Source organism: Fistularia commersonii, chromosome 4 (genome assembly GCF_037954325.1).
Source record: "Fistularia commersonii isolate RoL2024-O1a breed Wild chromosome 4, RoL_Fcom_v1.0, whole genome shotgun sequence".
Taxonomy (NCBI): domain Eukaryota; kingdom Metazoa; phylum Chordata; class Actinopteri; order Syngnathiformes; family Fistulariidae; genus Fistularia; species Fistularia commersonii.
Window position 1 is genome coordinate 11,480,737 of NC_141287.1, and position 14,288 is coordinate 11,495,024.

General features: G+C 43.5%; 1 protein-coding gene across 1 annotated transcript in view; it reads left to right on the forward strand.

The window, feature by feature from the left end:
• pard3bb (par-3 family cell polarity regulator beta b) overlaps positions 1-14,288 on the forward strand; it is a 224,842-nt gene that overhangs the window by 196,708 nt on the left and 13,846 nt on the right. The window contains exon 24 of the mRNA XM_086145295.1: positions 4,073-4,149. Within this exon, the coding sequence (XP_086001421.1) occupies positions 4,073-4,149 (77 nt within the window). The remainder of the gene's footprint in view (positions 1-4,072; positions 4,150-14,288) is intronic.

The window sequence follows — 14,288 nt, forward strand, 5'->3', positions numbered from 1 at the left end:
GCTGGCAAACAAAAAAGGAGGCTTTTTTTCTGTTTTTATTTTTCGTTTTCCATACTGGGTTCGATTTGAGGTCGCTGAGCGTTTGCCCAATCTGTCGCAGCTGATTTTACAGGAGTTTCTGTCATATCACTGTGGTTCACTTGCTAGAGTAGGTGTCCCACCAATCATAAGGTTGGGGGTTCGATCCCCAGCTCCCCCTGTCTGAATGCAGGAGTTTCCTTGGGTGAGACAGAGACCCCAAAGCTGCTCCCGATGGCCCTGTGAGCGCCTTACATGGCAGCAAAATTGCTAAACATGTTCAAACAGCGCTTGGAGCAAAGCAAGAAAGTCCCTGGTTCGATTCCAACGTGGGTCTGTGTGGCCTTTGCATGTTTTCCTTGTGTCTGTTTTTATGTCCCCCAATTTCCCCATTTTCTCCACCCCAGTCTAAAAAACTATTCATTTGTTCATTGAGGATCCTAAATTTCCCAGACATGTGAACAAGAGGATGTATGTGTACATGTCCGAATGAGTGAGTAGTTGTATGTCTCTATTTGATGTGTAAATGAGAGGGCCAATAGTTGTACTTAATCTTTAAAACATATAGTGTTTCCCTTGCATAACAGCATGAATATGTATGGCACATTACAATTGTGTACGTTTGTCCATTGCCTTCCTCTGATGACTGTCTTGCACTGAATGGACTTAGTCAACAAACATGTAGCCCAGCCTCAAACACACTTTCTAATGTCCATCAGTCATGGTGGAACGGTATTCGGATCGGGTTCTCAGATTGGCTGTTCTGTGTGTCAATCAAGCACGTCAATGCCGCAGTGGGGCATTGATAGGTAACAGCTATTTTTAATGAAATGTGATCTACCTAAACTACCTGTTCTGTACTATAGTCTGTGGCTCGGGGTAGAGTTGTTTTTTTACGTTGTGCGGCAGAGTTTATTTCAAAAGACAGGGCTCTGCAATCGAACCGGCGTTGCCTTTGCAATCAACCAGTAGATCGGGATTGTTTGGGTGCCCCTGCTATATATGATTTATGAATTAGAGGGCCAATAATGTTTGAATGTCTCTGTTTGTGGCCTTGTGATGGGTCCACGGTGCCTCTCGGCCCAACAACAACTGGGATAGGCTCCAGCCTCACCGCGACCCCAAAATGTAGAAAAAGTGTTGTCGGTAATAAATTAGTGAAGTTGAGACCACTTACCGTCCCCGTGGCCAATACCGATCGGATTAATTTTTCAGGACTCTTTGTATCACAGAATGTCCTACTTCATATTTTTTGCACTGCAAATCTATGATAATGTGAAAATTTTTACCATTTAGCATTTAATTCAATTCTCGCTCTCCCCAAAAATAATATACATATATACATGTTTTTTGCTATGCATATTACTCTGCCAATGCTGATGATTCCAGCAAATGTATGCAGTATTTATCTGCACTTGAAAGTACCATTCGCTTCTCCCCGGTAACTAATGCGTGCAAAACCTGCTAAAATATGATACAGCTACTCCAACAGATGCTTTTTTTTTTTTTCTTTTGAAGATTAGCATTTAAATATTTCTGCTTTCCCGTCTGAAAAATGGCTCTGGACCCAGTGCTACTTGCCGGGGGTGGGGAAGTCGTAACTTATTCTGGGATGACCTCGCGGATCATTCCCCGTGTTTCGCTAGGATTTATTGACGTGAAAAGCACGGGGCGATAGCCGCCTTGTCCTTTACGCGCCATCAGGACTCTCGGCCTCCCCACGGAGTGTCACCGTGACGACCCCCACTCCCACGCTCCCATTCACTATCTCTTATAACCTCTTTTAACATCTTGTTTAAATTGTGTTGTTAATGGCCTTTTCACCTCTCGGTTCTGTCACTCCTATCTGCACGCCAATCCTCCCCCACTTCCCCGTTTTCTTTTATCTCCCATCCCCCCCGCCACTTCTCACCACTCCCATAATATCTCTCCTCCTCTGTCGCTCACCTGCCTTTTCCTGAACTCATTTGCTTCTCATTCAATATCTCCTTTCCCTCCTTTTTTTTTTTTTTTCCTTCTCCGTCTAATGCCTTTTCATTCACATCGCTGCCGCCGCCGCTGCTCTATTCCCTCCTAATATCCCACTGTCTGGCTACCTGAGATATTAAAGCTATAAAGACAGGTGTTCAAAAGAAAGCAGGAACTGGCAAATGTGTTTTATACGCCTGCTGGCATCGTTCCCTGGGAAGCGGAGCGTGGGGGTAGGGGGGGATATCTAATTCTCAGAGCCATTTATGGTGACAACATTACTTTTGTGTCATGGGTGAGAAGGACCCGGTTTTCACCTTCACTTTCATGCATGGCATCACCCATGCACTCACACTCTTGTAACTTGTTATTTTAGATTTTATAGAAGTCAAGTCAGATTTTATTGATATGGCGCCAAATTACCACAGTTGTAAGATGGCACTTTCCATGTAGAGGAGCTCGGATTACACTCTTTAAGAGGATCAAACAGAATACGGGAAAACCCTGGCCTTTTCCCGCCAAGAACCTTGGACGGAACCCAGCTCAATTAGGGCGGCTTTCTGCCTCGACTTTCTCTTTTTCTTCTCCTTTCAGCTTTTTCCTCCAGGCGTCGCCAGCGAATCAACCTTCTCCATCTAACCCTATTCTCTGTATCCTCATCTCTCACACCGACTGCCTTCATATCCTCTCTTACTACGTCTTCCCTTTGGTCTTCCTCGAGACCTCCTCCAATTCCAATCTCCATTTACCAATATAGTCCCTTCCCCCCCTCTTTATTTGACCGGACCATCTCAGTCTGGCTTCTCTGACCTTCTCTCCAAAACATCTGACGGACTCATTCCTGATCCTATCCGTCTTGGTCGCTCCCATCGAGAACCTAAACATCTTCATCCCTGTGACCTCCAGCTCTGCCTCCTGTCTTTTTGTCAATGTCACTGTTTCTAAACCACACAGCATCGCTCGTCTCACCACTGTCTTGTACACCTTTCCTTTCATTCTGACTGATAGTCTTTTATCACATACCATCCCTGACACAACCTGCTTGAACCCATTTCTTTACCTCTTTTCCATGACCCTGAGTACTTCAAGTCTTCCACCTTCTTCACCGCCACTCCCCATAGCCTCACAGTTCCTCTTGGATCCCTCTCATTCACACATGTATTCTGCTGACCTCCATTCCTCTGCTTTCCCGAGCATACCTCAACATCTTCGCTGCTCTCACTACAAATAACAATGTCGTCTGCGAAACATCATAGTCTATGGAAATCCCTGATAGTTTTCTCCACCCTTTCCAACCTGTCGGAAGGCATTTCTTCACCTCTTCTACACGCTCTGCATTGCTCTGGTCTGGTGACCCCCAAGTACTAGAAATCCCCCACCTTCTCCATTTCCAAATATAGATGTTTCTGAATATCTTGCAGCTCAGAATGGCGATTTGAGCTTGTTCCAGTTTTTTTTTTTTTTTTTTTTAGTATCGCCTGGAGGACGGAGGGAAAAGTATCATCAAAAAACAGAGTCTGATTTACCGTGTCTCCGAGAAAGAATTGTTTTTGTTTCAGGGGGAGTCGTGTTGGGGGGTCTTGTCGGCGCGCTATAGCCGCCAGGATGGGGCTCCTGAATAGATGGGTATAATCCGTGAAAGAGAGGGGGGCCGAGAGGAGAGAGTAATGGCAGTTAAAGGAAGACTAAAATGAAGGAGAAGCTGAGAAAAGTAAGAGAGGGGAAGTTGGAGAGATTGAACTGCCAGCAGCTTGACATAATCTCTTTTTTCCTTAAGATATAGATGAATGAGACTTCACTCACAAGTTTGCACACACACACTTGTATGTGTGTGTGTGTGTGCGTGCGTGTGTGTGTGTTCTTAAATCACTGATAACTCACCTCTGTCAACCCCCGGGTTACTCCTGTATCCCTCAAAAGCAAAGATAATGGTCAGGTTTTATGAGTGTTTGTTTGCTCCTCCACATTCAGGGCGCGGCCGTTAAAATGATTTACATACAGATGCACTTCTTTTTTTTTCCTCTGTCTTGACGTCTTTCATTGATTTTTTTTTTTTTTTTTTTGGTTTGTCCCTGTTGCTTTTCAGATGACAAACCGAGGGACGGATCACCGTCTGGTGCCCCGATACGAGGAAGTGGAACGTCAGTATGCCTCCTTGCCAAGGTACTCCTTTTCCCCATTCGTCCAATGGCTCCTCCTCTACTTTCTAGTCTCTGATTTCTGCTACGTAGTCCCCCATTCTTCTCACCCCCCCTCGGGAGACCCCAGGTCCCGCTCATCGGATGGGGGGAAACAGCAGTTGAAAATCAATCCTTGCCTCCTGATCGCCCCCGCCGACCTTCTCCCTGGCTTATCAGCATTTTGCATCAAGAAATATGTCGTGTTTTCCCAGGTTTTAAGGTGTGGAATAGTCGGATTTGACAAATTCTACAGTTCAAAAGCCCCTTAATATATAAAGAACTCTCACAGTTGTGTACCATCACCCACAGGCGATATTATTATAATACATATATAAGGATTGGGATTCAATTTGAAAAGAAATATCTTAATAATTAACTGGTGCAAAGCTAAATTATAAACCTTCACACTCGTACCAAGCTAATTCTGCTGACCTGCGTGCTTGTAAAAATGTACATTACTTACCTGCATGCTTGTAAGAATTTTTTTTTTTGTTTTTTTTTATGTTTTCAAGAAGTTACATGACCAATCTTCATGCCAGTACAACGCTAACATCACTAACCTGCTCTCTTACAAAGCTAAGATTACCAAACTGCATGCTAGTACAAAGCTAACATTAACAACCTACTCACCATTACAAAGCTAATATTACTGACCTGCATGCTTATACACTGCTAATTATGCCAACCTGCATGCTTTTAAGACTTTTTTTTTTTTTTTTTTATGGTTGTAGGAAGTTACATGACCAACCTTCATGGTAGTACAAAGCTAAAATCACTAACCTGCTCTCTCAAACAAAGCCAAGATTACCGAACTGCATGCTAGCACAAAGCTAACATAACATTACCAACCTACTCACTAATACAAAGCTAATATTAATACTCAACCTCATCTGTTTGTCCACTATGCTAATCACATTGCGTGTCAGGGTAATCTATCCCCTTTGGAAATATTCGGTAGAGCAAATTATAGTGCCATTAAAATGCATTTATGTCCGTATTTCCTCTTTAATTAATTAATCAAAATTTATTTTAAAGCCCAAGCCCAATGTGTATGTTATGTGTATATGAACACATATAACAAATTTACTTAGAACTGAACAGCCGTTACTTTTGGGACTCGGTTAAAAAAAAAAAGATGCGGTCAGAATTGACACCCCAGCAGAAAATCACAACTTAGAGTCGTAGTATGCCTCGCACTCAGTCATGATCCGGAGGTCTTCCTGGTCCACCAGACCCCGGGGGGCTGCATGCACAGGCTGTTTCCATCGTATAAACTTGATACAAGCTAATAACTGTGATGCATTTATATATTTATATTGTAGGCGGTGTCTTTAAGTAGCAGCGGCGCTAAAGTTAGCCACCGTGGAAATAATAGAGCAGTCATAATGTAGAGGGGTAAAGAGTCAGTTATTATTCTCGAGGCAGCAGAAGTGCAGCAGCGACTCCGACCGCGTTGCCATCCATCATGGTGACAGCGAGCGGACCTTCAGATGATCTTGTTTCAATCAGCGAGGGAAGAAAAACAGAAAGTAAGAAAGAAAGAAAAAGAAACTTGGATATGTTTTACTTTTTATTTTCCTGGCTCGAGGAGAAGGGGGTGGCTCGCATTCTGGTCCCACGCAACCCTTCGGTTTCGACAACGCAGTAATTCACGTGAGGCAACAATGAAGGCAGCCCCCGATCCTGCGTTTTTACGCGTCTCCGGGTATTAGCTCTACCAAAAATGTTTGGTCTCCGGCCTTTTTTGGGTTCTGGCAGGAACATCCCCGCTGGATGGGCCTCGGACGCTAATCTGGACGGCATTAAGCGCCACTAGCAAGAGCAAACAGCCGCGTCGAGTTCGCTAAACAGCTCTGTATGAATAGTTTCCATTTTTTTTTTTCTTCTGGATTTCTTTATCTTATCCAATATGTACCCCACAAATCCACAATTTTTTTTTTTTTTTTTTAAGAAGGAACACGTGAGGAACGCCAGCTGCTCACATAGCGTTCAAACACGTTCCTCCTTAATGCGAAACACAGTCTCCGACATCCTATACCCTCGGACCATCATCAGTCACTCGCCGTCTTTCGCCGTCTCGTTTTTCATTTGCCGCACTGCCCCTGAAAGGCCTCACTCCCAATCCTTTTTTTTTTTTGTTCTTTTCACTCTTTTTTTCCCCCATCGCTCCCTCGCTTCTCTTCTTAACCCTGTGATGTCTTACTCTCTCACTGTGTGTGTGTGTGTGTGTGAGGAAGAGGAGGTCAGTGATGGGAATGACAGAAGTTTTAGAAAGTTCATAGCGAGGCCCGACGTCCCTGTTAAAATGTTCCAGGACGGCCATTTCACACCCATTTCACGTCCGGGTTCACTGTATAAATTTGAATGGGAGAGAGAGAGTTTTTGTGTGTGTGTGTGTGTGTGTGTGTGTGTGTGTTTGTGTTTGTGTGCGCCTGTGTGTCCATCTGCCAAAGTCATCACCGGCAACACACACACATGTGCCGGACGCCCCGTTTCTGGTTCCTTTTAAAGACAAAGCAATCAGGGTTTTTATTTATTTACTTATTTATTTTTCTAGCATTTTCATCATTCATAAGGCGCAAGTTTGAATAAAAAAAAAAATGGATTCTACCATGTAAACATCCTTGCCGTTTTTTGTTCCAGCCCCCCCGCTGATATATTAGATTAATCGAAAGTCGGCGGCGTCAATAAGGATCACTAAACAGATTCTAAACAGATTATCCTGGGAATGTTCTCCTTTTCTGAGATTTACGTCTGGGGAGGGTTCCTGCTTTTTGTTTTTGTTTTTTCACCCTTCTGTCTTTACTTGTCTTCCTCTCACTGCCTCCCTGTTTTGTCTTATTTGTTTTTTGTTTTTATTTGAAACTCTTACTGTTGACCATAGGTAATCATTCCTTATGGTCAAAACTTGCATATCATGATATGCACGCCTGGACCGCCGTTTGTGTGTGTGTGTGTGTGTGTGTGTGTGTGTGTGTGTGTGTGTGTGTGTGTGTGTGTGTGTGTGTGTGTGTGTGTGTGTGTGTGTGTTTGGTTATACGTTTGTGTACAATATGTTTTTGGTGGCTCTGAAATTAAAGCAGGAGAAAACTCCAGCCATTCAATTAAATGGAAAAAAAATATATGTATATGTATATCTATAAAAAAAGTATAAATCGTACGAGCAAAAAGCGCAATCATAAATCAACGAAACATAAAACTTTAACACATGTTGCTTATTTGAAGTGTAAATGCTTTCAAGTAGTGCACAAGAGAGTTCTTAAAGTAATAAATCACTTTAACAAAAAAGGAGAAAAAAAAATTTATACATACATATTTTTTTCTTTTTTTAAGAGTGGGGGTAACTCCCTTTGTCCCCCAAGAGTCCCTACCCTCTAACTCAAATGATCCTTGCATGCTTGTGAATCCTTTTTTATTCCCCCTCCTCCCTGTGCTTTTTTTCAGCGATGAAATTTCTACAACAGGTTAATAACATGTTAATAGCATATGTACCACAATAGCTCCACCTGCGGCGGCGCATCTCCAACATGCCAGGGGTCAGCGGTGGCCCGCCGTTCATACGCTCTCTGCGTGACGGGCCACCCTCACATCATTAGCGCCTCATTCACACACACACGCATAACAGTCCGATTTGACATGCCTCTTTTTCCCTTTAAATTCTTTACCTGAATAAAAAAAAAAAAAGGAATTAAAGTGATTAAAGCTTGGAAGACAGATTTCACACAGGTACGTTTCAGGGGAGAGTAATCATTTTGAGCTTCAAAGTAGGAGTTGTTTAATTTCAATTGCAATTTTTATATCGTCAAATACAATTCGTTGTTTCATATATTTGTTAAAAAAAAAAAAAAACGCATTTCTAGCCCTTCGGGACCTTGCCGGTCATTTTTCAGTCCGTCTCCGTTGGCGACGGATTCCACAACCCTCCGAGTCACCTTGGATTTGGAGGCGTGAGTCGGCCCCGGCGAGGACCCACGGTTGATAACAACGATCCGTCGCTGGAAACGGCACTGACCCAATTAGATTAACCGTACAACCCCCGTCCCATGTTTCCTTGTTATGACTCTTATTGGATTAACGCCCGCCAATCAGAAGTTGCTATTCGGGTTTTCTCGGAAGGCTGTAATTTCCACATTAGAGCGATAATTTGATTATTAATAATTAGAAGGCAGATGTCGTCGGGTGTCTTTTGGTCCTGTCTGCATTTTCCCCGCCGTCTTGTTTCTCCTTGCGTCCATCAGCCTCACTCAACTCGAGATGAAAAGACATTCTTTAAGTCCGCTGGAAACGCAATCTCTCCCTCTCTCTCTCTCTCGCTTTTCCACCCCAACCCTCTTGACAAGACGCCCCCCCGGACCTCTTTCCCCTCGACCAGCTCCCCCACTTTTCCCAGACCACTTCGCAGCCGCCGGACAAGCCACGCCATTGTCCGCTTGTGCGTTGTTTCTTTTTCTCCCCACGTCTCTGGACATGCCGAGACCCCCGGGCTGTTTGCTAGCAGCCACGGAAAAGACCCTTCCTCACAAAACCCCCGTTTTCTTTCCTCGCGATTGATCCCCCCCGCCGCCCTCGGCATCGTCAATACTCATCATCGACAACTCTCTGATGTGGTGGCCCTCGAAAGCGCTTCTGGGCTCTGGTCAATTCTTTGATCTTTGTCAATGTCGCCCAAACGTGCCTCGAAATGCGATTTTTAAAAAGGGGAGTTCCAAGTTTTCTACCTTCGAATGAATTGGAGATGGAGATGGAGATGGCTTCCCTTTTCTTCGAAACACTGCCATCAGAAGAATCTGATTTACGCTTGGGAGCCATAATAAAGGACAAAAGGTTTCCGAAAAACCAACACAACTGGCAAATGTAAACAAAACCATGTTCCTTGTATAGCGCCGCGTGATGACGTACCGTATTTGTCGGCTTTGCTCGCAAGCTGGTTCCATTGACGGGCGATGGTGGCATAACTATGGAACGCAGTAGGCCAAGGACTTCCTGAATTCATGTACCCTCAGCTATTATGGCATTGAGGACCGATGTCACGTCTATTTTCTGCTTTTAAATAGTTCATATAACACTTACGGACAAAAATGTTCTTCGAACTCTCCGGCGTGAATTTCAGGAACTCCCCTCCTACTGGGCAGCTTTTCACTTTTGCATTCCCACAAGCAGTAAGGGACAAAAGTAAGATGCGGCAAGCGACATGCACCTTTTAGTCCCGAAAAACTGCAAAGAAGAAGAGGACGGTGTGGAGAGCCAACTCGCCGCTGCACACATGTTCTGAATGGTGGAAATGGTAACCACGGACAACCAGATCGGGAAGAAGTGTTTTGATTTTCTCCCTTCGCTCCTCCGCTGTGTGAACCACCCCGCCGTTAGCTAATTCTGTACTTATTTTGGCCGAAATGTAGACGTTCCGGTATGAGCCCCGGAGCGGGCCAGAAGACTGCGGACCTCTTCGTCGCTCCATTTCTCAATGGTTCGATCCATTTTGTTGAAAAAAGACAGCTGACCAGTGACCTCAGTCCTTTTTCCGCCATCTGCTAGAAATATCTGGTGATGGGTGCAGCTTATGAGCTCAGCAAATCACCGACGTCACATGAGTTCCAGTTCAACCGTAGAAAGACCCTGCCTCGGAGTAGGAGCTAAAATGGTAGAGGGTCTGGGGTCCGGGCTCCTGGTTCCTCTGCTGTCCCAATCCACCAAGGAAACAGCATTCTTCCTGAAAAGGTTCAAGGAACAACAAAATGTTCCTTGAAAAAAACTACAATGATCATTTCAGTGGCAATAATGCTCTCAGCTGCACACCATAAGAGAACCTGTTCAACCCATGAACCTGCTGTGCCGTGCCCAGATTTTTTATTTATTTTTAATGTATTATGTCATATCTTCATCAGCAGCCTGTAGCCACCGGTCATGCTCCGAGGGAAATGTTCCCAGCTTGAAACCATTACCATCTCGCCGAGGGGAAATGTCATTGACTCAAGATGTGAACTAATGGAGGGTCTTTCTTCCCACTGTGTGGGTTATCGGTTTATTTTGGGAAGTCACCGAGCGTTTCACAGACCGCTGTGTGCGACACCTTTCGTTGACCATTTTGCGGGCCCTTCCAATGGGCCGTATCGCTATGAATAAATGGTATCAGATTGTCTTGCATCAATCGTTAAAGGATGGGAAAAATGTGTGTGTGTGTGTGTGTATGTGTGTATGTGTGTGTGTGTGTGTGTGTGTGTGTGTGTGTGTGTGTGTGTGTGTGTGTTTCCATTTATATTTATGTATGTGTATATATTTATTTATTTATTAATTTTTATCTTAAACTCAAGCAGACCTAAAGAAGACGATCTTAGGCATCCGAATCCTTTATTTATCATCATATATTTGTTTGTTGGTTGGTTGGTTGGTTGGTTGAATCATTTGCTGGATTGTTAGCTGGTTGATTTTTTGGTTGGTTGATCCCTATGTGGTTGGCTCATTGGTTGGTTGATTTGTCATTTGATTCGGCAGTTGATTCATTGGTTGGTTCATTTATTCATTCATTCATTCATTTCTGTTTGTATGTATTCATTCAAGTATGTACGTACGTACGTATGTATGTATATATTCATTCATTGATGATTCTAAGCATGCAGTCATGATTGTATGTTTATGTATGTATGTATGTATTCATTCATCATTCATTCATGTATGAATTACATATATATATATATATATATAAAAAAGCATGAATGTATTCGTGTTCTATTATTCAGTTGTTTAATATTAGCCTAGCCTTCCTCATAATACGCTACGGACTTTAAACCGTGTCTTTGTAAACTATAATCTCCTCTCTTGTTTCTCGTCTAAGCAAGTCTTTGAAACTACCCAAGATTTTTTTATTTTCCCCTTTTTTTCTTTTCCTCCGCTATTTTGTTCTTTTCCAAATTTGGCGTTATATTTCAGTGCGAGTCCTAAATCTAACTCTCCTTGAGCTCCAGGAGCTCCAGTTTCACTCAGGACGCGGGGAGTGTGATATGGGCTCTCAGAACATAGACGAATATAATCTTAAAAGTTAAGACAAAAAAAAAAAGGTTGCTGGTACCACTGAGTGGCTCCACACTGCATCGCAAGCACCTCGGTCTCACACACACACACATACACACACACACACACACATATGGGCGTTTCAAATGGCAAACATCTTTGTTTTCCGTCTCTTCATCCCTGTCCAGGCCGGAAACCCGACTTCAGCTTTTTCTCGTCACTCTAATTTATTTTATTGTAAATTTTTCCGTCATCGTTGATTTGCGTTGATTTACAGCCAGCGTGCCTGCATCGGGCCCGCTCAGCACTTCGTCCAGCCACGGTCGTATTAAATCTGCAATGCGAATAAATCTGAGCGTCCAAACACACACACACATACACACTCGCGCTCCCACCGTGTGACTGGCTGTCACGCTCACAGATGGACATGAGATTACGGCTGCGATGCCCTGTGGAGTTTTGTTGACCCTCCGCCCAACCTGACCCCCCCCCCACACACACACACACACAAACACACACACACACACACACACACACACTCCCTCGCTGTCTATGCTTGTCACAGGGCTTTGATCCAGACAGGAGAAGGTTGTTTTGCAAAAGTGACTCAGGAGTGTGGGTGTGCCGGAGCCTCGCTGTCATTGGACGAGAGGCAGGGTCACCAATTGATCGCAGGATCACATATAGAGTCTTACAACCAATCACTCTGTCATTCAAACATCATTCAACCTTCTACTTTTTTGCACCGTTATATCAGCAATCCTTCCGGTTCTTCTTTAAAATGATTTACAGAAACCACTTGCGTAATCAAGCACTGGACGACGCCGGCAAGGAAAAGCTGCCGTTCAATGGGCGGGAACTTTTCCAAGCTTTATCTGGGCGACCTTCTGCCTCGACCGACAGATATGAAAAAGTCAGAGAAGAAAATTAGATAGTTAGCGAACGCTTGATGTCATTTTAATAACAGTAGCACCAACAGTTATTTACTATTACCTGACATGGTACAGTAATAGCTTTAATTTTCATTAAAGAAATAATGGTTTGGCTTGTGGTAGGATCCTGCAAATCACTAAATCCCGTCCTTATCAGAGATCATGTCAAGACGCCTCGGGCCCATCTTTGATCGGGGGCTGGAACTTCAGACTTCAGAGGAAACGAGTGGCACCTACATGAAGGGCTTGAAGGACATTTCGGGACGGCGTTTCTGATCTTAGCGATATTTGACATGTTAATTACATTGTATTGTTCGAGGGTCCGCGGGGGGTAAATTGTCCCGTCTCTGAGATTTTTTTTCCTTGGCCGCCACTTCCTCCCTCAGCCTCCAACTGGCATGGCCGCGGCGTGGTGTCGTGTGAAGCGGCACTCCAAATCCCCATTGTTCTGCCCTCTCCGCGTTTCCGAGGCAACAGTCGCCTACCATCTGGAAGGCCCTCATCCCCTCAGTCCCTCTCACATTCGACATGTTTTTTTCTTTTTTTGTCATTCTTCCTTCCATCCGTCCGTCCCCCTCCTCTTTTGTTTTTTTTATCTCGCCGACATCTGATTTAATTTGTCACGCCGCGATGTCGTTCCCTCTTTCTCATTTTTTTCCGTATTGATTTTCGTCATTTATTGAAGTTTTTATTACCGTTGTTTGATTTCCCTGCCACCATAATCCTATTTTATCTTTATTGTTCTTTTCATTTTATCATTGCCCATTCCTCCCTTCTTTTGGGCTTTTTCTTGAGGATCCCTAGACATGAACAGTAGCTTACGAACTCCCTGAATCTCAAACAAGTCAGCTTACAAACAGGGTTTTTAATCCAAATTTACAAACAAGGGTCAGTAGAAACACCCAAATAAAAACTCACTGACTTTCTGCGCTGTGGTTTTGTAGCGTAGCGTCAGCCGTGAACAGTACTCTGCGTTGTTTACATCGCTGTGCTCTCCTGTTAAAACACTTTTTTTCAGCGAGTCAGCCCTCTTTATGGCTAACTAAGTTAAGTTAAGTCTCAGAGATAGTGGTGCTCAGAAGAAGTTAAGAATTACAGTTGATCTGAAGAAGTAAATAACAGCTAAAGGTGAGAGCGGTGTTTGTCTAACAGACCTCGCCAAGCACTACGACATTGCTAAATCTGTTCAATTCTGAAGGACGATGATGCGCTAAAGACGGCTGATGTGGCTAAAGGGTGACTACGTTAACAAAGCAAAGGTCTCAAGTCTTGGAAGAAGTAGAAAAGTGATTGTTAGTTCGGGTTAATGAAATACAGCTTTCTGGAGATAGTGTTACTGAGGGTTTCATAAGTGAGAAGGCTTTACTTTTGCTTAATTACTGAAGGAAACAGTGAGTCCAAGGGCTAGCAAGAAGAGAAAGAATACCACAAACACGCTAATAATTAAGGTCATTTTTAATTCTTTCTGTAGTTTTGCCCCAAATAAACCCATAAAAAAGTTTCAACCTTCAACATTGTACAGTTTGTTTTTGGAGCTGGAGAACAGATCATTGGGATTTATGTAGATTTCAATGGAAAAAATTGATTAAGTTCACAAACGGAGTCAAAGAACAAATGAAATTCATAAGCAGATGTTCTACTGTAAACGTTTTCTCTATTACATACACCAACACACACAAACCTGAGACCGGCCTGTGTGTACGACAAGCTGAATTTCCATGCACATGGGACCGTAATCACGTAAGCTTTCTGTATTGCTCACTTTGTAATACCTCATTTCCAGACAGATTCAATCATATTTGACAGAAGTCTATTGACAAAGACGGAGCAGGTTCAAACAGCAAGACTCTCATATTCGCCGAAAGCTGTGAATACCTACAGTTTGTCCAAAACAAATATATTTTCGTGAAACTGATCACTCGGGGGAAATTACATCACTTCCTGCCCTTCAGTGGAGATATTATAATTCAACCAGGAAAAACCATACATGTTATGTTTTGATTGAATTCTACCAATGAATGCAGATTATCTTACAACTCAATATCGCCTCCTGTTATTGTTTAAAAAAAGAATCGTCTGCGACTCTTGGTTGAGCAGTCGTCCCGCCAATCAGAAGGTTGGCAGTTTGAATCTCGCTCCCCTCTTGGGGAACATCCAAGGGTCCTTTGGCAAGACCTTGAAC